Raw genomic sequence first — 24,623 nt, forward strand, 5'->3', positions numbered from 1 at the left:
TTTATTTATTTTTATTTTTTTTTTGGCAATGCAATGGTCATATGCAAGGGATAAAATGCTCATTTTATTGAAAGTGAAAGGGTAAAGAAAAAACCTATGAAATAAATCTAAGGAAGATAAAGGGTGCCTATGCTAGACTTATTGGGGAAGGGTTTGAAAAAATAAGAAGAAATCATGAAATCTTGGTGAGAAGCTAACCTTATCATTACTTAGTTTTCTTGTCAATCACATGACTCAAACTTGATTCAACATGCATAGATGGAAAGAGAACATGGAAGAGAATAGAAATGGAATGGACCCTCAACTCAAATGACGGAAAAACGACTCATGCATGAACCTAAGACATGGTCATGGTGACATATACAAAGTGTGTGCTAAGAATAGTGAGTGTAGGTGACATGTTAAGACTTGTGTCATGACCATGTGACTAGACTATGTGACTAGACTCGAACAAAGCCTAAGTTAAGACCTCATGTATATGCATTAAACTGGACAGGCTGTGGTATTTTAGTCATAACTTTTGATGTGTGACTCTGATTGGGATGAAACCAATGCCAAATTAAAGATAAAACTCAAGGCTATAGATCCATAGGTTTTACGACTTGTACCTCTTCCTAGAACTCCGGATATGACCAAAACAATTTGACGCTTGTGCAGTATACGGGAATAAAAATCCGGGTTGACTTAAAGGAACTATGGCTCAATTTAAGGTATATTTTTTTAGCTCAAATTAATTAATTAATTAAGCAAAGTCCTTTAGTCATTGGCTAGTTTATTTAAGCATATTTATGATCACAAGTTAAACTAAACGGTTAGTTTAATCACATGTAAGTATGCACAAGCAAATAATGCACAAGTAGTCATATAGTCATGATATGATGCAATAAGTTTGCAACCTAACCATGGCTCTAGTTCTCTAAATTTAAAAAATATAGGTTAGTCAAAGAGGGTCCATGGTTATGAGTCCGGATGCACCGCGCGGAAGCCTTACCTTTGGAAGGGTTGGCGCGTGAGGATGGGACCCCGCGAGTTAAACTCGCTTCCATGGTTTGGTGAATTCAACAATCTTGAATGTACCCTTTGTTGCCAGGTGCGCTCGATTGGATAGATGGAGCATGAATTTCCAGAGAGTTATGTCCATATGTAGAACACATATGGGTTTCAGAAAAGAGAGAAAAACTCAATCAGGTAGTAGAATCGAGCCAACAGTGCTAGAACTAGTCAAAACAAGAAGGCAGAGTTCTGGCTCGGTGTTGGAAGAACTTGGCGCCAGACAATAAAGTCTGTCGCCAGAAAATAGCTCCGTTGCTAGACGACAAAATTGTCGCCAGGTGACGAGGCCAATTTTCAGGGGACGCACTCTGTTTTCTAGACGCTAGTTCCTACATGCCTCAGCAGCTTTCTGTGTTCTTAGAATTTTCCAATTTTCGCAGTATTATTTCGATTCTAGTTGTGAAAGATATTTCTCAAATGTCCTACGTGTAAAAATACTATGTTTTTTACTCATTACAGATGGTCTTTCCAATGAGAACCTTTTTTATGCTTATGCCAATAATGTTAATCAAAATTACGCACATGAAATACTTAGAACTTTTCGAGTCTCATCCACTCATTCTAAATTATTGCCAAAATAAATTTTAGGAATTAAAATAGAAATCCTCCCCAGCAGAGTCGCCAAAAACTGTAGGGAATATTTCAAGCATCACCCCAAACTTGAACCCCACTGTGATCATACACTTAAGCATGGTGGCGTCCAAAGGGAAGGAAGCTTGAGCAAAAGAGTTGCCAACAAGTTTTAGAAACTTGTAAACCGTTCACAGGGTGAAGGTTACACCCCTTAACGATCCAAGAGATCGTTAACTCCAATAGGTCTGGAACCAAGACTAGAAGTTCGGGGATGAAGGTACAAATCCAATCTAAAAGAGATCAAACCTGCCCTAATAATAGGCCTCTACTTTATTCTTCTCGTATTCATGTGCGCTTTCTTACTAACATGCAATCAATAGGTTTACCCTAAACCTGTTTATCTATATTGGTTGAATATTAATGCACAAATAAATCTATTATTGGCGATCACTTGAATTATAATCAAATTAACCCTAACAAGATTATTAATTATCTTATTAAGTATGATTACAAGTACAAATTCCCTTTAAACATGCATAAAAGGCGTGATCAAGCAATAACAATAAATATATATCAAGAAACATAATAATAATAATAATCATGATTAAAATAACAATCATGTTAAAACATAATAATAATAATAATAATAATAATAATAATAATAATAATAATAATAATAATAATAATAATAATAATAATAATAATAATAATAATAATAATAATAATAATAATAGTAATAATAATAATAATAATAATAATAAGATCCTAGGCATGATACTAACAAGATTAATAACAAATCCTAGCATGTAGATCAAAGCCTTAGCCCTAACATGATACTAACATGATATTAGGAAAGAAAATAGGAAGCATCATAGAAATCATAACATGATACTAAGAAAAGCATCATAACATGATACTAGGGATCAAAATAACAACCTAAACATGATTTCTATATCATAATATCAATTAAACAATTAAAACACTTACTTCGATGCCTCGTATCTCTTTCTAATAACAAAATACACGCGTTAGTAACTTCAAGGAAAAGTAACAAAACAATTAAATTAAATAATTGAAAGAGAGATTTGGGACCAAACCCTCAGAAATATCAAACCTTTCACGTCTAGGGAAAAGGCAACTTTGAACTTGGCTAGGTGTGTCTGGTGCTAATGTATGAGGAATTGTGTTTGTCAAAGGTTAGGCTAGAAAGAGGGAGGGAGAGAAAGCTTTAGCTTAGAGAGAGAAAATAATTAGAGAATTCTGGTTATGAGTTGATGATTGAAAACGGAGGTCCAGGGACCCTATTTATAAGAAAATAGTCCGGAATCGATAGAAACGAATCAGAGTTCGAAAAGGAATAAAACATGCTGTCGCCAGCCAGGCGACAGGCTTTGTCGCCAGGCAACAAACCTAAACTTGTTTTCGCCTGGCGATGCAGAAGGTTTTCCACGCGTTTTCAACGCGGAATCTACTTTTTGATAAAATCAAGTCGTAAAGTCCATAGAAGTAAAATCGTAATTTCATTTAAAACACTTCTTTTATTCCAAATAAAACTCATATAACATAATTATCAATCCTATTAGGATTCAAAAGAACCTTCTAGAAGACTATAATCAATCCTAATTGCATTAGGAATGATCATTCATAATAGGCCCTCCTCTAGATCATTGGGCCGCATATAAGAACTAAACCAGGCCTAGTTTAGTATTTTGGCTAGAACCTCCTCATTATTCATCGGAATTGGGCTTATAATATATCGTTGGAAAGCTCTCTTCAAACCCAATCCAACTACACCATTATTGGACCATGGTCATGGACCAAACTAAACTTGATTGGCTATTTTTATAAAATAGAGCAGGTTTTTGAAAATAGAAAGAAAGATATTTAATAAATACAAAACCACAACATTAGGCTTTCCACACTTTCACTTCATTCAATTATGATTCAAAACGAAAGGTTTGGGGAGACACAAATGGGTGTCTACAGTTTGGCATTTAAATTTTTTTTTAAAAAAACTCTATTTTTCTTCCTAAATTAATTTTATTGTTTTAAAGACATGATTTTAATTATGTTTTGATCTGATTTTGGGATTTTAATGTTGTAAAATTATTGATATAAATTCAGATTTTTATTCTATCAAGAACCTTAAATTATGAACCCCAGAATTGGGGATTTTTTGGAGCTGATCAGAGACAAAGGCTGGGAGAGTGTGAGAGACTGGATGTGTGCTCAGATTCGAAGCAAGCTATTAATCTCATTTCAGCTGCCATTACTACTAGGGATATTAACTCTAATATTATTAAATGTTGCAGGGCCCAGCTTGAGGATATGCAGGATGTCAAAATCCATTATGAAGGCAGAAATGCAAACAAGGCAGCTGACTTACTAGCTAAGTACTATAGGACTTCTCCAAATCAAGATGTAACTCTTGTAATTTTTTATGACCCACTTGACTTTATTCGGGATGTAATTTTGGAGGATAAACCTCCTTAACTTTGTTGTAACTTTTGATACTCTATTAATCTAATTTCTTCCCCCGGCTTTGCATTAAAAAAGAAATTAGGGATTTTGTGTAATTGGTTAGGGTTGATGATAGGTTGTTGTTATTGATTAATTCATGGTCTAAACATGTTTTTAATGAGTTTAAAGCCCTCAATTTAATGCTAGAATTTAATTATACACACTACTCTTTAATTATTGAGTTAGGGTTTGATTACCCATAAAGGGGAAAAAGGTTTTAATGATTCAAATATGATTTTCTAGTTTAAAATAGATGTTTTATATTTGATAAGTATGCTAAAATTTTATTTAAGTCCTGAAAACTAAGTCATTTTGAAAGGATTTGAAGTACCCACTTAAAGAAAAGGTTTTATGGCATTTATGTCACTAAAAGGGGTTGATTAGTAAGGTTTAAAGAGTAGTATAGTTGCTAGAAATTTGTGAAAATAGTGAATTAATTATAGTTATGTATTATTATTTGTAGGAAGCTTTGAGCTAAGTGATTTTTAGCGAGTGTGGCCGATTTAAGGTAACTTTCAAGGTACGTATGTATACAAGAATATTTGTGTATGTGTAGTATCATGTTAAGATTGTGAATTATGATTGAAATGATGAATTAGTAGCATGTTTGGTTGATTATATGCTTGGAATTGATGTTGGTTGAACATGAATTATTATGCAAGCATGTGAATATGATATTGGAAGCATGATACTAGTTGAATATATGTGAATCATGGAAGTATGTTTTATTTTCAAGTATCAAGGAAGCATGAAATTAATAAGCAAGACTTATGTATGCTTAAAAAGATCTATAATTAGAATTATTGATGAGCATGATTCATGAATATAATTCTCACCCATTTATTATTAGTATAGAGTCAAGAAATTAGTTTATATATATACTCACTCAAGTAAGTTGAGGTTGAGTCAAGGAAGTTTATTAGTGTATTCTATCCACCAAGGTAGTAATCGTGCAATTTTGTGCACAAAACTAGGCAATGAACCTTAATTAAAATAAATAGTATGTACTCACTAATAAATTCAATAATGAATTGGAAGCATGTATTGAATGTTGTTACATTTATTCCTGATTGATTGGTTGGAGTTATCACAAGTTAAATTGGTAAATCACGTAAAGTGTAAGAGGATACACATCAAAACTCTTGGAACGTATACACCTTGAGTATGAGCACATGGGGGGAGTTATGTGACTTGATATTTGAGCATAGCGTCTACAGAGGTACAGGACGTTGTACTTTCTTTTATTATTTATCACTGGAATTTCGTCAGCAAGTGTGACATAGTAGGTGCCAATTGGGGTAGCTCTCTGATTAGAAACTCCATTTTTAATGGACTATTTTTAAGGAAGGAAACCCATTTGATGTGTAATCCAAAGCTATTATATAATAACTAATGTTGCTAGTTATGAGTGAAATGTAAGTTAACTTGTGATTGTATGGCAAGCATGTTTTAATTATTTTATTGATGATAGGATATTCATATTAGTGTGGTGCATATGCACTTAGGTTTTGCTGATTCGTACCTTTGTGTTTGTGTTTGGATTTCCTTTGGTTGCCCTACCATGACCCATTTTATATGGTGAGTAGAGGGTTGAAATAAAAGGGAAGTGACAGGTACTTGAAGCATGAAGAGCATGATGGGAATGAGCGCCAAGAGTTAGTTGTTATGCTTTCCTAGTTTTATTTTTATACTTTGAATTATTGATCATGGACTACATTGTTATTTTTCGTTTAAGTTGGATTTTAAAAGGGCCATGTTTGGATTGGTTCCGACTTATATTATTTAACTTTACTTTTGTTTTGAGGTTGTGAACTCAAGTTTTATTTTCAAAGTTGGTTTTCATTTTAGACTTCCGCTGTGTGACTTTGAAAAATAGTCTTAGCCGTTATCACGGTGGCGATAATATTTTGGATATTTCCTTAAAAGAGTTTTATTTAGAGTAGAAAATGTATTTTTTAAAAGAAGAGAATTTTCAGGGTATTACAATAGCCATCTGATCTAGGGGCCTTATAGGGTGACATGTCAAAAATGGCATCTTTAATTTCTTCATTCGTAAAGGGACGGGTTAAATCAAGATTATATGTATGAGAAATAGCTGGCTAAGAAGGAAAGGAGATAAATCATTTCTAAAGATGTTCAGACTTAAAACGCACGGAGAATTCTTTATAGAAAAGATTAGTAATTTCATATCGAGTATCAAACCATTGGTTTTCATCATTTTGTAGTTTGAAAATTTGTTTTTTACTTGACGAAATTTCATAGACTCGTGAAAAAATCTAGAACTACAATCACCTTTACTTAACCATAATTTTTGAGCATACTTACGCCAAAGATAAGGAGTTTTTCTCGTTGACAAATAAGACGTGTAAAATGTTGGCAAATATGAAAATTATTTGGATAAAGAAGCAACTGAGCCTCCACTGAGAGCAATTTAGGCCCTATTCTTTTGAGCTTTTGGGAAAAGCAGGAGTCAGCATAACAGAGTAGATTTTAGCAGAGTAGAGTAGATTGAATTAGAGCAGAGCAGAGTAGATTAAATATTATTTTTAAGCAGAGAAGAGCAGAGCATATTTTAGCAGAGTAGAGCAATGCAGCGCTAAAGAATGACGCCTTAGTTTGATTGAGTTTTAGCTCAATTTGAACATTCTCATATTTAGAATGATTTTGATATTTTAACTCGATTTTAGCATGTTTTAGCTTTTGCAGAATACAGTAAGACCAAGAACCAGTGAAACGAAGCTTCAAATTTTTAGCAATAATTTGTTGAGCTTCTATATCAGAAGTCCACGCATTTTGAAATCTAAAAGAGGATAATTTTGGTGTTAAATTATTATCCGTAACCAAAATAATAGGAGCATGGTCAGAAATGGAAAAATGTTCATACAAAACAGTTGCAGGAGGGTGTAAGGAATCCCATTCAGGACTCACAAAAAGATCTATTAAGGCATTCATATATGATATGCGAGTTGGTTGTATGTTTCTAGGAAAATGGGTTCCTTTAGGGGTTAACATCAATAGCTTGAGAAAATTGAGCAAATCTTTGTAGACGAATACACCAGGCAACGGTAGGGGGTTTTCCACCATTTTTATCAGCAAGCACAAAATAGATCATTAAAATCTCCAATAATACACCAAGGGAGAACAGAAATAGCGCAAAGCTCAAAAGGCTCGGTCCAAAACAGACTTTTTTGAGAAGTTTGAGTTGGGGCATAAATAGCAAATAACATAAATACTTGATCCATAGATAAATTATGAATGTTTTAATTGAACAATCTTTCTATAATATTATTAAATCATGGGAACAACTTGTTGACGACATGTGTCACTCCATGTCATAATGAGATTTATTACATGGCGTCACATGGATAATGACATGGCGCCACATATACATATTTAGAACATATTTAATCCTTTCACAACCCTTGCAATGTCCAGCTTTTATGACCATTATTGTATTTAGACCACATTGATTTCCCGTAAATGAATTTCTTTTTACTCTATTGTATTTGTTTTTTTCCACAATTAATGTCATTCAATCACTTAATTACTATTTACGAGATTTAAATTTTCATTAACTTATGATTCTAAAAGTTTTTTAACTTATTATGCAATTGCTTAAAAAAAATTACTAGTATTATGCAATTCCCTACTTAATTGTAAACATATAATTCTAATCTCTCTTTTTATCCCAATTTTTTTCTTAAGATAATATTTTCAAGATATTATTAAAGTACTTTTTATTTCATTATTTAAACTTAAGATAATGTTTTAAAGATATTATTAAAGTTTAGGGTATTTCCATTTTTCAAAACAAAATACGGGGCATAGCCCGAGCCTTAAACTAGTTGTTACATCAATTTTAGTAGAATTTCAACATATTCACCTACCTCCACATTGACCCTTTGGATTAATAATATGAGCAGATTCATAACCCAACGATTTTCTTAATCTAATGCTATTAGACAGAGATACCATAGTTTCTATAGCTATAATTATATTCGGGTTACACTTTTTCTTAAGAAATACTCCCTCCGATTTTTTTAAATGCATATCACTTTGATTTTTACACTATTCACATATCATGGTTGAGTTATTTTTTTTTTTACCTTTATAAGATAAAAAAAATGTTATTATATAATATATTATTAGTTTAGTCATAATATCTAGTTGTTGGGGTTTGGTGAGTCCGACTCACCGCGGAAAAAACCCCGACCCAAGGAACCACTCGTAATTAATAAAACCATAAAGCATAAATAAATAAGCACAAGAAAAGGAATAATGAATCATACCCTTGAAGCGAGCTTCGCCCTCTCAAAACGGGCTCTTACTTGAAAGCCTTGAGCACCGCAAATGTCGTGCCTCCAACGGTATCCACCCACAAAGATTGAACACGACTTTTTAGGTCCGCTACCTTGGAGTTAGCAAGGTCTGACCAAAACCCAAGTGTTAATGGAGTTTAAGAGTTTTTCCAAAATATGGAATGCTCTTTCTAACTCCCACTCAAGCACTTTACTCCAAATCCCAAGGTTGGTATTTATAGAGGAAAGTATGAGTGGGAATTTCTATCCCATCAATGTGGGATTCATGAAATTCCACAAATTAATTTAAAGCTAAATTAAATTAAATATATAAGCAAGTAATAAATCAACAAGTGTCCTAGTCATATGTAAAGAGGAGTATGGACCACTTGGATAGGAGGGGACCATACTTGTTCCCCACTTCTTCCTCTCCTTGTGACACTTGTCCACACCAAAAAGCAAGCATACTTACTAGCTTCCCCTTTCTACCCAACCTAGGCCCACGGCCCAGCTAGCCTCACACCGTGCGGGCTGTTAGCTGCTGCCAGCTCGGCCCAGCACGCCCACGCACATCAGTGCGGGCTGCTGATGCCGAGGGCGCTGCTAGCTAGCCACGCACATGTGCGGGCTGCTGATGCCGAGGGCGCTGCTAGCTAGCCACGCACATGTGCGGGCTGCTAGCAGCAGCGCACGCCAACACGCCACGCACTGCTTGCGAGCTGCTGGCCGTGCTGTGCTAGCATGCCTCGCACATGGTGCGGGCTGCTAGCCACGCCTTGCTAGCATGTCTCGCACATGGTGCGGGCTGCTAGCTCGGCTAATCCCCTAGTACTCGGGATTCCGATGCTAGGGGTATTTTGGTCATTGTTGATTTATTACTAGTTTGTCGTCTCGTCTTTTTATTATTTTTAACTCGACTTCCGACGCTTGGTTTCGACGCTCTAAGCTCGAATTTCCGACGTCTAAATATTTAACACTCAGGCGACGAATTAATTTCTTCCGAATTAATTCGTCGAGTCGGTTCGTATATTTTGCTTGGGTGTGACCCGAAGGGTTCAGTCAAGATTAAGCTGTAATATTAATTATATTAATATTACTGATCGGAAGCGGCCTCCATCCAGGCATTTTGATCACTTGACCTTACTGAATATATTAGCTTTCTAATAATTCTGAACCCGCTATCAGAATAATACACTTGTTCGAAGGACACCATTCCTTTCAATCTCCCACTTGTCCTTCCTGACAAGTGTGCATTTAGTGTATAGCCCCTTTCCTATGTCTCTTCATGTCTTTTCATGAACTACACAGTAAGATTACTCGTCATCTCTGTTACGTCCAGAAGTGTTTCTCGAAATCCGAGTTTGACTGTCAATAAGCAGATGATTTCTAAAATCCATCTGAGCACGGCCATGCATTTTCACAGTCTCGCTCTTCAAGAGGCCTTGTAAACAACAAGACATGTTCCCTATTGTTAGTAGGGGGGCATTTCCAGTCTTGTAATGTAGGTTCTCTTACTAAGAAGACCTAGTCGGCCGATATCTGTCGTTATAATCCCCAGTTATGGCAGACGTTTGGCGGATACCAAAGCGGACTAGTACTCAAATAAGAGACCTCCCACTACTCATGGTCAAGGAAAAGAGTTCCGATAGTAATAATGAGAAAAATACTTATGACGATTTTAAATCTCTTAAAGTATTCTCATAGGTCGATCCAGTATGGTTCTAAACCAATACATGTGCAAATGATTTATATCCTCATAGCACAAGAAACGGTGCTATAAATCATACTACACACTAATCTCTAATGGTCATTAATCGTCCACAAAAATATGACCTTGATTAGGGATAATTTTCGATTAAAATATTCAATGTTCACTTAATAGGTGTTTCTTTATCCAAGCCATTGACTTGATACCCTATTTTGAATATTTATTAAAATCGAATGGACTTATTATTTAATTCTAAACCACAATTAAATAGAGACGGAGTGAATTAAATTGCATGAAAAAATTTAATTACTCCAAAAACTGAATGGTTCATCATAGTGCTTTACATTAACATTGTCCAAAATTTAATTAAAACACTATAATATGGAAATCAAAGCCAGTTCGCGACATGCTTGATTCCCATTGCCTCAATGTGTTTGTTGTGCTTCACTTGAGACAAGGGTTTAGTAAGTGGATCGGCTACATTGTCATCCGTTCCCACTTTGCAAATTCTTATTTCACCCTCTGTCTTCCATTCTCGAATCATGTGAAATCGCCTCTTGACATGTTTGACCTTCTGATGTTCTCGTGGCTCTCTAGCCTGAGCAATAGCTCCATTGTTGTCACAATGGAGGTCTATTGGACCCTTGATGGAGGGTACAACACCAAGTTCATCAATGAACTTGCCAATCGAAACTGCCTCCTTGGCTGCCTCAGATGCTGCCAAGTACTCGACTTCAGTTGTAGAATCAGCGTTTGTGCTTTGCTTTGCACTCTTCCAACTAAACGCTCCTCCATTGAGACAGAATATGTATCCGGATTGTGACTTGAAGTCGTCTATGTCTGTCTGGAAGCTTGCGTCGGTATATCCCTCAACAACCAATTCATCTTTACCGCCATAGACCAGGAATTTATCCTTGTTCCTTTTCAGGTACTTCAGAATATTCTTGGCCGCAGTCCAATGCGCCTTTCCTGGGTCTGATTGGTATCGGCTCGTAGCACTCACGGCATACGATACATCCGGCCTAGTACATATCATGGCATACATGATTGATCCAATAAGCGAAGCATATGGAATACGACTCATCCTTTCTCGCTCATCAGGTGTCTTTGGACACTGCTTCTTGCTTAAGGTTATGCCATGTGACATGGGTAGGTGCCCTCTCTTGGCTCCTTCCATTTGGAATCGAGCTAGTACCTTATCGATGTAAGTACTTTGACTCATTCCTATTATCCTCTTTGATCTATCCCTATAAATCTTGATGCCTAGTATGTACTGAGCCTCTCCCAAGTCTTTCATTGAAAAACATTTCCCAAGCCAAGCCTTTACAACTCCAACAACGGAATGCTATTTCCAATGAGAAAAATGTCATCGACATATAAGACTAGGAAGGCGATGTCACTCCCACTGACCTTCTTGTAAACACAAGACTCATCTGGATTCTTGATAAAACCAAACTTACTGATGGCTTCATTAAATCGCAGATTCCAACTTCTGCTTGCTTGTTTAATCCATAAATGGACTTCTTAAGCTTTCATATCTTCTTAGGATTGTTCTGGTCGACAAAACCTTCAGGCTGTGTCATGTACACAGTTTCTTCCAAAATTCCATTGAGGAAGGCGGTTTTGACGTCCATCTGCCATATTTCATAATTGTAATATGCAGCAATCGCTAGAAGAATTCGAACGGACTTAAGCATAGCTACTGCAGGAAAGGTTTCATCATAATCAACGCCGTCAATTTGCCTGTAACCTTTTGCTACTAGCCTTGCTTTGTAAATGAATACATTTCCATCTTTGTCGGTTTTCATCTTGAAAATCCATTTACATCCGATAGGTGTGTAACCTACGGGTAAATCAACCAAGTCCCATACTTGATTTTCAAGCATGGAGTCCATTTCGGATTTCATGGCCTCTTGCCATTTTGCAGAGTCGGGGCTCGTCATAGCTTGCTTGTAGGTTGCCGGCTCATCTCCATCCACTACTAGGATGTCGTGATCTTTGGTTAATACAACACCGAGATATCTGTCAGGTTGAGATCTTGGCCGAGTTGACCTACGTAGGGTGATGGACTGAGCATTTGCATTGTCGGTTTGACTTTGCATATTTTGACTTTGACTAATGTCAACAGATGCTTCGTGAGCACTTTGATTGTCAACTTGTCCTTGTTGCTCGTCCTCTCGAAGTTCGTCGAGTTCGATTTTCCTCCCACTTGTCATTTTGGAGAGATGCTCCTTCTCCAAAAAGACACCATCACGAGAAACAAACACTTTGTTCTCGGATTTGTTGTAGAAGTAATACCCTTTGGTTTCTTTTGGATAACCCATAAAGTAAACCTTGTCAGATTTTGGATGAAGTTTGTCAGAAATGAGTTTCTTAACATATGCTTCACATCCCCAAATCTTGAGAAAAGACAACCTTGGAGGTTTATTTGTCCATAATTCATATGGAGTCTTTTCCACTGCCTTAGACGGAGCACGATTCAGTGTAAGTGCCGCAGTTAAAAGTGTATGTCCTCAGAAAGAGATTGGAAGTTCGCTAAGACCCATAGTCGATCGGACCATGTCTAACAGGGTTCGATTCCTCCTTTCAGATACTCCATTCCATTGAGGAGTTCCCAGAGGTGTCAACTCTGAAAGTATTCCATGTTCTTTCAGATGGTCATCGAATTCTTGGCTCAAATTATCGCCACCTCGATCCGATCGAAGCGCTTTGATTTTCTTGCTGAGTTGGTTTTCAACTTCGTTCTGAAATTCCTTGAATTTATCAAACGATTCAGATTTGTGCGACATTAGATAGACATAACCATGTCTACTATAGTCGTCCGTGAAGGTTATGAAATACCGATAACCACTCCTTACGGGTGTACTCATTGGCCCACATACATCGGTGTGTATTAGTCCCAACAAGTCAGCGGCCCTTTCTCCTAATACAACTTGGAGAATGGTTGCTTTATCATCTTGCCTAATAAACATCCTTCGCAATTCTCAAAGGATTCTAAATCAAATGAGTCAAGAATACCTTCTTGAAGAAGCTTCTTGATGCGTTTGATGTTAATGTGGCCAAGACGACAGTGCCACAAGTAAGTTTGACTAGACAGTATAGTATTAGCTTTCTTTGCAGGATTATTAACGTTATAAATTTCTTTGTCTAGAGATAACACTTAAAGACCATTTTCTGAATGTGTCGTACCATATAAAACATTATCGAGATAAAATGAACATGATTGGTCCTTAACTCGAAATTCAAAACCTTTGGCGTCCAACGCCGAAATTGAAATGATGTTTTTGGTAATGTTGGGAACACAATAAACATTGTCAAGTTCCAAAACTAGCCCCGTGGGCAAAGACAAACTAAGAGATCCTACAGATATAGCACCAATCCTTGCTCCATTTCCTACCCGGAGCTCGATCTCTCCCTTCGCTAGCCTCCTAGTGTTCCTTAGTGCCTGTGAATTAGAACAAAGGTGTGAGCCACATCCGGTATCTAATACCCATGAAGCCGAGCTAGTGAAGTTAAAGTGTAACACCCCGTATTTTTGAACCATTATTTTATGTGCATTTAAACCTAGTAAACCTAATTTCTAATTTAAATATCAATTTCTAAATTGAAATGTTGATTTCGTTATTTTAATATAAGGGTAATCCCAAGCTTTTGAAACCCTAATTATAATATTTTGACAAGACGTTTGAAAGTTATTATTTAAAAGGGTTCTATATTTGAGTTTTAATCATTTCAAACTGTATTTGACTTATCTGAATTGATATTAGCTTTAAAGGGTGATTCCTTAAGCTTAAGCATCAATTCAGTAATTGTTTCTAAAAAAATTATGTAATTTCAATATTTAACTTATCACAATTGATACGGGTCATCATGGGTGATTCCTTGACTGAAGTGCCAATTTGATAGGTATAAAATGATTCTATGATTTTAAAGATGTTTTACGTTCAATCGTATCAATATCGATGTATAAAGTTGTATTGGGTGATTCCGTCGACTTGATTATCGAATTGATATTGTTTACAAACTATTCTTTAATTTATATTTATAAAACTCATTATAATTTCCTTTTATTAATTGGGTCATTATAAATTAATAATATTATTGGTTTCGTATATCGCCTCTTTATATTGCTTTTCTGTAAAATATGAACTTTATATATATTTTTGTTTCGTGATTTAAATTATTGTTTTCATTATTATTGTTGTAATTACTATTTATATTATTATTGAGTTATCAATAATGTAATCTATATTATTGTTTTTTTTTTATTGTAAAAACATACTTTCAAATCGCTTCTCGTTACATCCCTTTCCTAGTCTAGTTTCGGGCCAACTAGACTTTGTTTATTAGTCAGGTATCGCCTTAACACTTTCATGACTAAATAGATTAATATAGACTTTTTTTTTATTAGCTTTCCTTATCCCATTTTTAAGCCTCAACTAATTATTCAATCAAGCCCAAAAAAAAAGAACCTTTAACCGATGTATTATGAGGCTTGTTTGTGAGCTTCATTTGAGCCTATTTTAGGCTGATTTTTGCAGCAGCTTTGAGGGATTAGTGGCTGATCATTTTACCCTAAGTAACTTCCTCTAATCAATTGTAATAACACCCAATTTTGGCTGCCCAACTTCTCCACTTCTCCTTCCTTTTTTTTTTACGTGTACATTATATGCTAGCTTCATCACTTTTTCTTCACAAAAAAAAAACGCTTCATATACTCTCCTCTCTCTTCATCTTTTTCGTGAGTTTCAAAGGAAAATCAAGGGGGAAATCTAAGCCTAATTTGCTGCTTCATCAAACTCCAATTCGTGGTCAAATTTCCTCCTCTTTCAAAGTGTCAAAACCGAAGAACTTTAAGGGCTCCAAGAGGGTTGCTTGGGTGGGTGTTTGTGCGTTTTGTTGCTGCTGTTTGTGCTTGGTAGTGCTATCCTTTTCTTCTTGTTTTAGTGGCTTATACATCAAGGTAACTAGCCTTTCTTCCCTTAGATTAGAAATGCTAGGTTTTAGGGTTGAATTGATAGGTAGAAATCATGTTAGGGTTAGATTGATTTGTTGATTTTCGTTCTTGATATGTATGTCAGAATCTCGTGTACAATTAAGGGATTTTGGGTGCTTGAATCATGTTTTTCATGCTTGAATTATCTTACAATCAATCCCTAATAGGTGTATGATATTTTTTATGATTATATTAGGTTTTGTGATGACTTGTGGGTACTAAAAAAACTGATTACGTAATCTGATTATGTGTGTATAAGACTGTAGTTTCTGTAGTGGTTATTAGTCGTGAATGAGCCATAAAAACAATGATTTTATTTTATATTATAGTAGAGGATTGTTTTACGAACGATTTGATATATTATGGGTAAAATTCGGAGGTGTTTAAGGCCACCAAATGACTGATTCTGTGAGACAAGCTGTGCTGCCAACGAGAATATGAACGTGATGTTAGATAGAGCTTCTGAGCATGTATATATCTTATATTTGTGACCAATTGAATATATCTTCTAGGTTATCATGTTAGGATTATTTTGGAGTTTATACCATAGCGAAATTCCATGTTTACATGCAAAATTCTATCTTTTTATGAGCATGTATATTCTAAACTCTTGGATTGCTGACAGCATGTTTAGTATATCTTCTTAGGTCTTAAATTAATTATCTTGATTGATTTTATTGCCTAATTTGAATTAGAATCATGTTAGGATATTTCCTAAATTGATATAGCATGATTTTATATAATTTAAGATAGTTTAAAGTGCCTAAATTAGTGCAACATAGCTGCTGCCCCTAATCTGCTAGGCGTGTGAAGGATGGTGATTTTCAATTGTGTATTCCTTGATTTATAAGCGCAAATGCATGTTTAATATGGCCTATTGTGTTTTTAGAGTGTGTACTAAAATGGGCTAAGCTTAGTTTCATGTTGATGACATGAAAATGAAATAAGGACTTACTAAAAATACTATTTTTTTTTTAATTTCCCGATTTTCTCTCTCTAGAATTTCTAGAGCATCTCTCCCTGAAGTTTTCTGTTATTCCTGTTTAGCCTTATATGTTATGTTGTTAACTTGCCTTGTTGATCTGCTTTTACCATGATCCATGGTCAATCCTTTTTCCTTAATACAAGGAAACTGGGTCCTGTTTTTAGACCAACCAAGGAAGAAGAGTTAAAAGCTTTGAATGATAAAAATATTATTGTGGTAGGGAAATTTAAAGATTGGAGAGGGAAGACTTTTACAGAGGAGGAGATTCAAAGTTGGATATATTCTAGCTGGAGATTCAGAGGGCTGATTATTGTGGAAAAAATTGATGGTCTATTTCTCTTGAAATTCACTAGAGAGGATGACTGTAATGCACTCTTGAGATATGGCCATGGGAACTATAAAGGGGCTTTGATAATATTCAAGAGGTGCCTGATTGGGCATGCCTTAAGGTCAATGAATTTTGATGGTGCGTACTTATGGGTTCGTGTTGAGGGGCTGCCTTTCCACTACAGCACTATCTCTATTGCCAGTAGAGTCCTTTCCAGAATAGGATGGGTGCTCTGTTTTGATGGTGAGTCTCTGAATCCGCCAGTAAGGGAAGCTTTCAGAGCTAAGGTCTGGCTCAGCCTGAACAGGCCTTTAATCCCAGGCTTCTACTTTGAATTTGAACAGGGTAGCTTTGAATGGGTTGATATCCGATATGAAGGAGTGTTTGTGCTTTGTAGAACTTGTGGAAGAATTGGACATAAAGAGAAATATTGTAAGCTATGCCCTCAGAGAAGGAGTAGGGAGTTACAAGCAGCGATGTATGCAGCGTGTGACAGCTCGGGTGAAATTCGAGTTGATCCATCCTACCTCCCCTTCTACACGAATAAGATTTTTGGGCTTAAACGTGTGGAAAGGAATAGAACTTCAATGCTGAACTTAATTGAGATTAAAACATCTAGAGAAAGCAGAGGTGAAAGCGAGTCTGAAGCAAACTGGTCTCCTGAGTCGTCGAACGGTTCAGGAGGGGATAGTCCAGTAGATGTGGAATCTTCGGGGGAGAGCACAGAAGATGATGATGGTAGCTCGAGGTCTTCCAACATGAAGGGTGCGAAGGATGGGGATGATGGTGGTAATGATAGTGATGAAGGTGGAAATGATGACAGCGATGGTGATGAAGATGGTAATGGAGGGAGTAATGCAGAGAGGAAGGATGGTGCCGGGGGGGATAAAGATAAAAATGGCGGAGGAGGAAATGGGGGTGGTGGCAACGGGGGTGGTGGTAATGGGGGTGGATGTAATGGTGGTAACAATGGAAAGCAAAATGGAAATAAAAGGGAAAGGGATGAAGATGATGGTGGTGGCCAACGGAGAACACTGTTCGAGAGAAGAGGAATCAAAGTTTCGTACATAATTTGCCCAAGGAGGAAAGACTTTGGTGGTGCGTGGAAAGCACATCTCCCTGAAGAGGATGTCAGAAGGGGAAAGAGAATGAAGTTGACAGGGGGCCCCGATAACCCATTTAGCTTGAACCCGTCTTGGTCGTGGGATAAGGCGGAATTTCGAAGCAGAAAAAGAAGCAGAGGGGACATGGAAGTAAATGATGGATCAGAGGGGTGCAAATTTACGGTTGATGACTGTAAAAAAAAAGAGGAGAGTTATTGAGACTGAAGGAAACTTAATTGGAGTGGCAGCTATAAGCTACTATCCTATTTGCAAAAATAGATATCCGAGATTAATGGGAGTGTTGGAGGAGTACGGGTATTTATTTATTCTCTCTTATAGTGATATTTTGTTGGCGGATCCGAATCATTTTCATTCTCATTCTTATTCTCTCTGGCCCCCCACATTTCTCCAGGTCCTATTTGATATCCCTCTTATATACCCACTGGCACTAAAACACCTGAATAAGTTCAGTGCAATCCGGATTTTTCCTAATTTAAAATACGCTGACTTTCCCCATTTGGATGTGCTGGGTTTTTTTATTACACTGGTCCCCTCCTTTTACTCACTTGTCTCTTTCATTTGGCTACTTCTGTCTCACGCACATCCAACACTCACTCTTTTCTTTCGCCTTGTTTTGTGCACAATCATGGATAATTACCAATCCCTTGCGGATATTTTGGCACATGATGACTCATCCTCGGAGTTTTTATCCGTGGCCTCCTCTCCATCAGTGTTGGAGGAAAATGGAAAAAATGAAAGCGTGAAGCTCAAATGTCTTGAAGTGGAGGAGTTCAAGTTCTCAACTCCACCTAGCCCAATATCCTCAGCTTGGGGCCCTGAGCCGGACTCTCCGATCTTGAGTTTTGCCCAAGCCCTTCTTGATCTTGGTCTGTCAAGCAGTGACAGTGGTGGTGAAGCCCATGGAGAAGCTGCGGTTCCACTAAGCACAACGTTAGGCCAAGAGGAATCAGGTGAAAAGGGCCAATTCGAATCATGTGATGAGCTAGGTAAGGTTATTAAGCCTTTTATGTTTGATGATAGTGGACTGGGCCCTTTTGCCTCCCTAAAGCCCAAACCAATCTCCTTATTTGAGCCTACTGATATCTCTAGTAGTTCAAAAAAACCCCTACTAAACATCAATCTTCTTATTGAGGAGTTACCAAACCCGCCGAACTCCCCGGTCTCACCTACGGATCCATACCACCCAATGTCTCCACCCGCCCAGCCATTGTCGGACCTAGCAATAGCCCAGATGAAGCAAAACAAGAATGAGGTTTTGAAATCGGCCCAACTGGTTCCAATTGATGAGCATAGGGAGAAGTTATTGGATAGAACTCGTATGGACAAAGGAAAGGGGATCTTGATTGAACATGAAAGCCCAAATCCACCTAAGCCCGCGTTCCGTGTGAGTTTTAGCCCAGATACAGTTGAAATTAGCTCGGACTCAGAGGAGTGCGTGGGAACGTTCCATTTGAATGAGGTGCCGAAGCTGATTGAAGATGAGATTTCTGCAGTGACCAAGGAGAGTGGGAAGAAGAGAAAGAAGAGCAGTGCTGCAAGAACTAGCAAGGGCGTCAAATTGGGTTTATCTGATGGGGATAGCGTTGAGTCTCTTGAGGATCTGTTGGGAGGAGAGTTCAGGAAGAAGAGGATCTTGAAAGAACGAAATGTGCGTGAAGACAAAGGGTGGAAGTTCCAGTTACCAAGGGGGAGTCGTTGCTTCTGTGGATGTGTTAAGGGCTTGGTGGCTAGCCCAAAAGAGCCACAAGGAGATAAATGAGGATTTGGAGCTGGAATTGCAGAGGACTAGGCAACAAAAATGACTCTGCAATTCCGTATATTAGGAGTATGTGTAATAAGCTTAAGTTAGATGTTTGTTTTCTTTCTGAAACTAAATGTAGTAGTAGTCTAAGTCCAGTCTTTGCTAGGATGGGTTTTCATGAGCATTTTGGAATCGATGCCTCGGGAGAGGCTGCGGGGGGGTTGTTTCTATGTTGGTCATGTAAGTTAGAAGTTGTAGCTTCTTCTCCTAGCACTATCTGTTGTAAAGTGCAGGATGAGTCTAACAATATAATATATATATATATATATATATATATATATATATATATATATATATATATATATATATATATATATATATATATATATATATATATATATATATATATATATATCGTTTGTTTATGGTTCGCCTTATGTTGATCGAAGGGCGGAAGTGTGGGAAACTCTTGATGATTTCCTTAGCTCATCTATGGGGATGCACGTTGTGATGGGTGATTTTAATCAAGTGGAAATGAGCAGTCAAAAACGAGGAGGGAGTAGGATAATCAGGGGGGCACTTGCCTTCACTAATTGGAGAATTAGTCATGGACTTTTAGAAATCCCGCATAAAGGAGTAGACTACACTTGGACGAATAACAGAGCAGGGGATGAGAATGTTGTGGAAAGACTTGATAGGGCTTATGGCAATGTGGCCTTTAGGGATCGTTTTGCTGACGCTCTATTGTGGAATTATCCTATCTTCATCTCTGATCACGGGCCAATCCTTCTAGACTTGAAGCCAGGGAACATCACGAGGAAGAACAGACCCTATAGGGTGGAGGCGTGGGCTTTGAACTTCTGGGAAGTGAGACAAATAATAGCAGATGCGTGGAAGAGTGAAGTGGGTGGTTCAAGAATGTATTCGCTGCAACAAAGGATCAAGAATGTCAGAAATAGAGTGAAAAAGTGGTGTTTAGATTATAGAGACTTGAACAGAATCAATTGGGAACATATTCATGACTCCCTGAATGGTTCACAAATGATGGAAGTGACGGAGGAAAATATTGAGCAAGAAAAGGAAATGAGGGAAAGTTTTGAGAAGGAAGTGGAGATTAAGAGTTTGTTTTGGAAACAACGTGCCAAGAGTAGGTGGGATCACCTGGGAGACAGGACAACGTCTTTCTTCTTCAGAGCGGTTAAGGGAAGGAAAGTGAGGAATGAAATTCGTGCGATTCAAGTGAATGGAAATGACTGGACTTGGGATCCTGGGATCATCAAGCAAGAGTTCGTCAATTTTTTTAAAACAATTTACTGTGCAGAATCTGACCGAGATCTTGAGGCAGGTTCAGTGGAGTTACAGCACGAGTTAGCCCAAGATGAGGAATGGTTTGAACACATGCCGCGTCTGTCTGAAGCTCAACTCTCTCTTTTAAATGCAGACTTCACAATGGAGGAAGTTCGGAAGGCGGTTTTTGACATGAAGCCGTTAAAGGCACCAGGACCGGATGGATGCCCTCCTGTCGTTTTTCAGAAATGTTGGGACACAATGGGAAGCGACATTTTTGAAGCTGTGCTGAGTTTCTTCAATGGTGGATACATCTTGAAGGAATGGAACAAGACCTTCATCTGTCTAATCCCGAAGGAGGAGAATGCAAATAGGGTAGATCTATTTAGGCCTATCGGGTTATGTAACACAATATACAAGGTGATATCTAAATGCCTGGTGAACAGATTGAAGATGATTTTAGGAAGTATAATCAGTGAGTTCCAGAATGCTTTTGTTCCAGGAAGGTCTATGGCAGACAGTGCAATCTTGGGACATGAGCTGATTCAGTATGTAAAGAAGAGGAGGGCGAGAGATGGAGTATTCGCGGGGGTCATGAAAGTGGACCTCAACAAAGCATATGACAGAGTGAAGTGGAGCTTCATTAATAGGATTCTCAGACGAATGGACTTCCCAGAAAGATGGATCCAATGGATAAATCAATGCATAACCACTGTCAAATACTCAGTACTGGTTAATGGAGAGCAATCAGAATGGTTTACGCCAAGTGCAGGTCTACGGCAAGGAGACCCCTTGTCTCCATATCTGTTTATCCTATGTATGGAAGTCTTATCTAGAAGACTATCTTGGCTTCAGGAGCAAGGGGACATTGTAGGAATTAAAGCAGCAAGGAGAAGCCCAGAAATTTCGCATTTGTTTTTCGCAGATGACGCTTTGCTGTTTTTCAGGCCAAACCCAGATACCTGTAAGGTGATGAGGCAAGCTTTGGATGATTTTTGCAGGATCTCTGGAGAAGTGGTGAGCTCAAAAAAGTCCTTTGTTATGTTTAGCCCGAATACTCCCTCAACGTTCGTGAGAATTCTTAGGAAAACTTTGGGAACGACAAGTAAAGCTGAGTTTGGAAAATACTTAGGCTGTCCGATGGAAGTTGATGGGAGGAGCCTATCGCAGTTTAACTGGCTAGTGGAGAAGATTTCACAAAAAGTGTTGTCCTGGAAATTTAGCGCTTTGTCTCAGGCTGGGAGATTGATCTTAATCAATTCTATTTTGGTGGCTATGGCTTCGCATATTCTCACTCTCTACTTGCTGCCAAAGAACATTCTGAGAAGATTAAGCTCTTTGTGCTTAAGGTTCTTTTGGGCCGGGGTAAAGGACAGGAAGCCCATTTATTGGGTTAAAAAGGAAACGTTGGAAAGACATAAGGCGGAAGGGGGCTTGGGACTACGAAACTTCCACATGTTGAATCAGGCGCTAGTTGCGAAACAAGCGTGGAGGATCCATACCCAGAGAGATTTGTTAGTAAGCAGGTTTCTGATTGGAAAGTATGGTCATACGCCAATTGAGAAGGCGGCCATGGGTAAAGTACCACAGAGATGCACTTGGATGGTTAGAGGAATGATCAGGGCAACAAGTCAAATGAAAGGAGGTTTCTGGTACAGGGTAGGGGACGGAAACAGTGTAAGAATTGAAGATGACAGATGGACAACTTCAGGGCTGGTCCGGATGTCTCCAAGAATCCCTGCAGAAGACGGGTGTAGATTTAAGGTGGTTCAGGATCTTCTGGATGAAAAAGGGGAGTGGAAGATTAGGGAGATTTGGAACATGTTTAACTTCAAGGACGCAAAGAAAATCCTGAGCGTTGTCCCGAGAGCAGGAAAGAAAGATGAAATCTTATGGGGAGAAACAGAGAGTGGGGAGTACACAGTCAAGTCGGGATACTGTTGGTTGAGGGGGGGTCAAGTGCAGATAGTGAGTGCAGATTCTGGAAGGAATACTGGAAGTTGGACATAATGCCCTCCTGGTTAATACTAGGTTGGAGGATTATGAACGGTGCTTGTAGCAGTAAATCGGAACTTATCAGGAGGGGTTTGAATGTAAACCCAACATGTGTCTTCTGCAATGAGGAAAGAGAAACTGCGGAACACCTATTTAGAGACTGTCGGATAACCAGAAGGGTTTGGTCATGCGGACAGTTGGGTATTAGGACTACGGAGGAAAAGCAGGATATAGGAGTCTGGCTGCGCAATTTCCTTTGGTATGCCGTGAGGATAAAAAGAGAGAATTCTGCCCTTGCTGGATCAATTTTAGCTGTGATTTGGAGTCTATGGAATCATAGGAATGACATCATTTTCAGGGGGAAAGTCTGCTCTCCTTTACATATAATGAGACTATGCAACCTGAATGCCGCTAAAGTGTGCAAGGACTGGGAAAAGAAGGAGGAAGGAAGCCATGTGCATCTTAATAAGGTTTCTGAGCCTAACGACCTAAACTACTGGCAAAGGGGGACGCATGATTCAAGATTGGTAGTCATTGTAATAGTAGACGGAGCATGGAAGAAAATGGGTGGCAAGCAGGATGAAGCAGCAATTGGGTGGGTTTTAGAGAAAGATGGATGGATATTAAGTAAAGGAAGCAAACAAGTGTTAGGGTCTTCCGCGCTACACTGTGAACTGCTAGCAATGAGAGAAGGGATTATTGAAGCTGGCACAAGATTTAAACAGATTGAAGTCAGGACTGATAGCAAGCTAGCTGCTAAGGCGATTAGGAACCCGAGGGCAAGCCTGAAGGATCTGAGGACAATAGTGGAAGAAATTTGTTCGTTGATAGAAAATTTTGATTATTTCTGCTGTTGTCATGTCTCGCGTAGTGGAGTCTCGAAAGCCCATGACCTAGCTATTACAGCTAGAAAGGGAACTTAAGAGACACTCCTTTTTATTTGTTTATCGGTTGTCAAAAAAAAAAAAAAAAAAAAAAAAAAAAAAAAAAAAAAAAGCTTAGTTTCATGTTTAAGGTGGGTTTTTGGGTGAATTGGTATAATTGGTACTGCTGTACATTAGTGTAGGGGCTGCTGTAAATATGATTTTATTTTGGCATGTTATCTCTTGAATTTTTAAGTCCAGAATGGTTTTATATGATGCTTAATGAGTGTATGTATATGCCCTAATTTTTATTTCGCATTTGAAGCATATTTGGTTGGGTTTTTATGGTGATTATTAGACTTGTATGTTGCTGTCCCGTTTTGGTTGTTTTATGAAATGATAGTTTGGATAATTGGTTTAATTAAATGATTTTATGTAATTTTTTTTATTGTAAGTATTTCAATTTATTTGAAATTATATTTTTTTTAAATAGGTGATGATTGAATTTTTGGGTATTATAAACCCCTAAAGTGAAATATTTCTATGTGTGTTTGAATATGTGTGGGTTGTAATTGTATTGTCGACGTCGTAATGCTTTAGAGAAGGATAACACTGTCTTTAGCATCACTTCGCCAAGAGTTGTGAATGCACTTAATTGTTGAATTTCGATAATTAATTATATTCCCAAACTCAGACGATACCTTTTGTGTTTTATTAAGTTGAAGTGTGTTTTGAAAGGGAGTTTCAATTGAATTTAAGAAATATGATTTTCTTATGCAGTTTGAATTGAGTGTAAGACCATTTTTGGCTTCTCTACATATTTCTGAGTGAAATATATTGTATTATCTATTTTAAGTGATTTTTGAATTGTGTGTGGGGCCATAGTCGGGTGTGAGGCCGAGTTGCTTCCCGATGGTTAATGAACATGCTAACTACCTGGATTGCGAGTCTTAGGTAGCTCAACCTGGGTTAATTGTAGTCGTCCGGGGGTGTGTAAGACCTTATAGGCATCTACCCATAACCGGGAGTTGGCCAATCTTAGACACGGTCTCTGCGAGATGACCGGGGGTTCGTCCTGACAAACCTTAGGAAGTGGATTGCGAGGCCACTAGCATTCCCTCCATGCCAGTTCTACTGCTTTGAAGGTTTTGG

At 37.8% G+C, this 24,623-nt stretch overlaps 1 protein-coding gene across 1 annotated transcript; it reads left to right on the forward strand.

Annotated features, from left to right (window-relative positions):
* The first annotated feature begins 22,655 nt into the window (after positions 1 to 22,655).
* Positions 22,656 to 23,531, forward strand: LOC145640032 (uncharacterized). Its single transcript, XM_081691344.1, has one exon. It carries the CDS (start codon positions 22,656 to 22,658, stop codon positions 23,529 to 23,531), a length of 876 nt encoding a protein of 291 aa, XP_081547470.1.
* The last annotated feature ends 1,092 nt before the right edge of the window (positions 23,532 to 24,623 follow it).

This window comes from Chenopodium album, chromosome 7 (genome assembly GCF_948465745.1).
Source record: "Chenopodium album chromosome 7, dcCheAlbu1.1, whole genome shotgun sequence".
NCBI lineage: Eukaryota > Viridiplantae > Streptophyta > Magnoliopsida > Caryophyllales > Amaranthaceae > Chenopodium > Chenopodium album.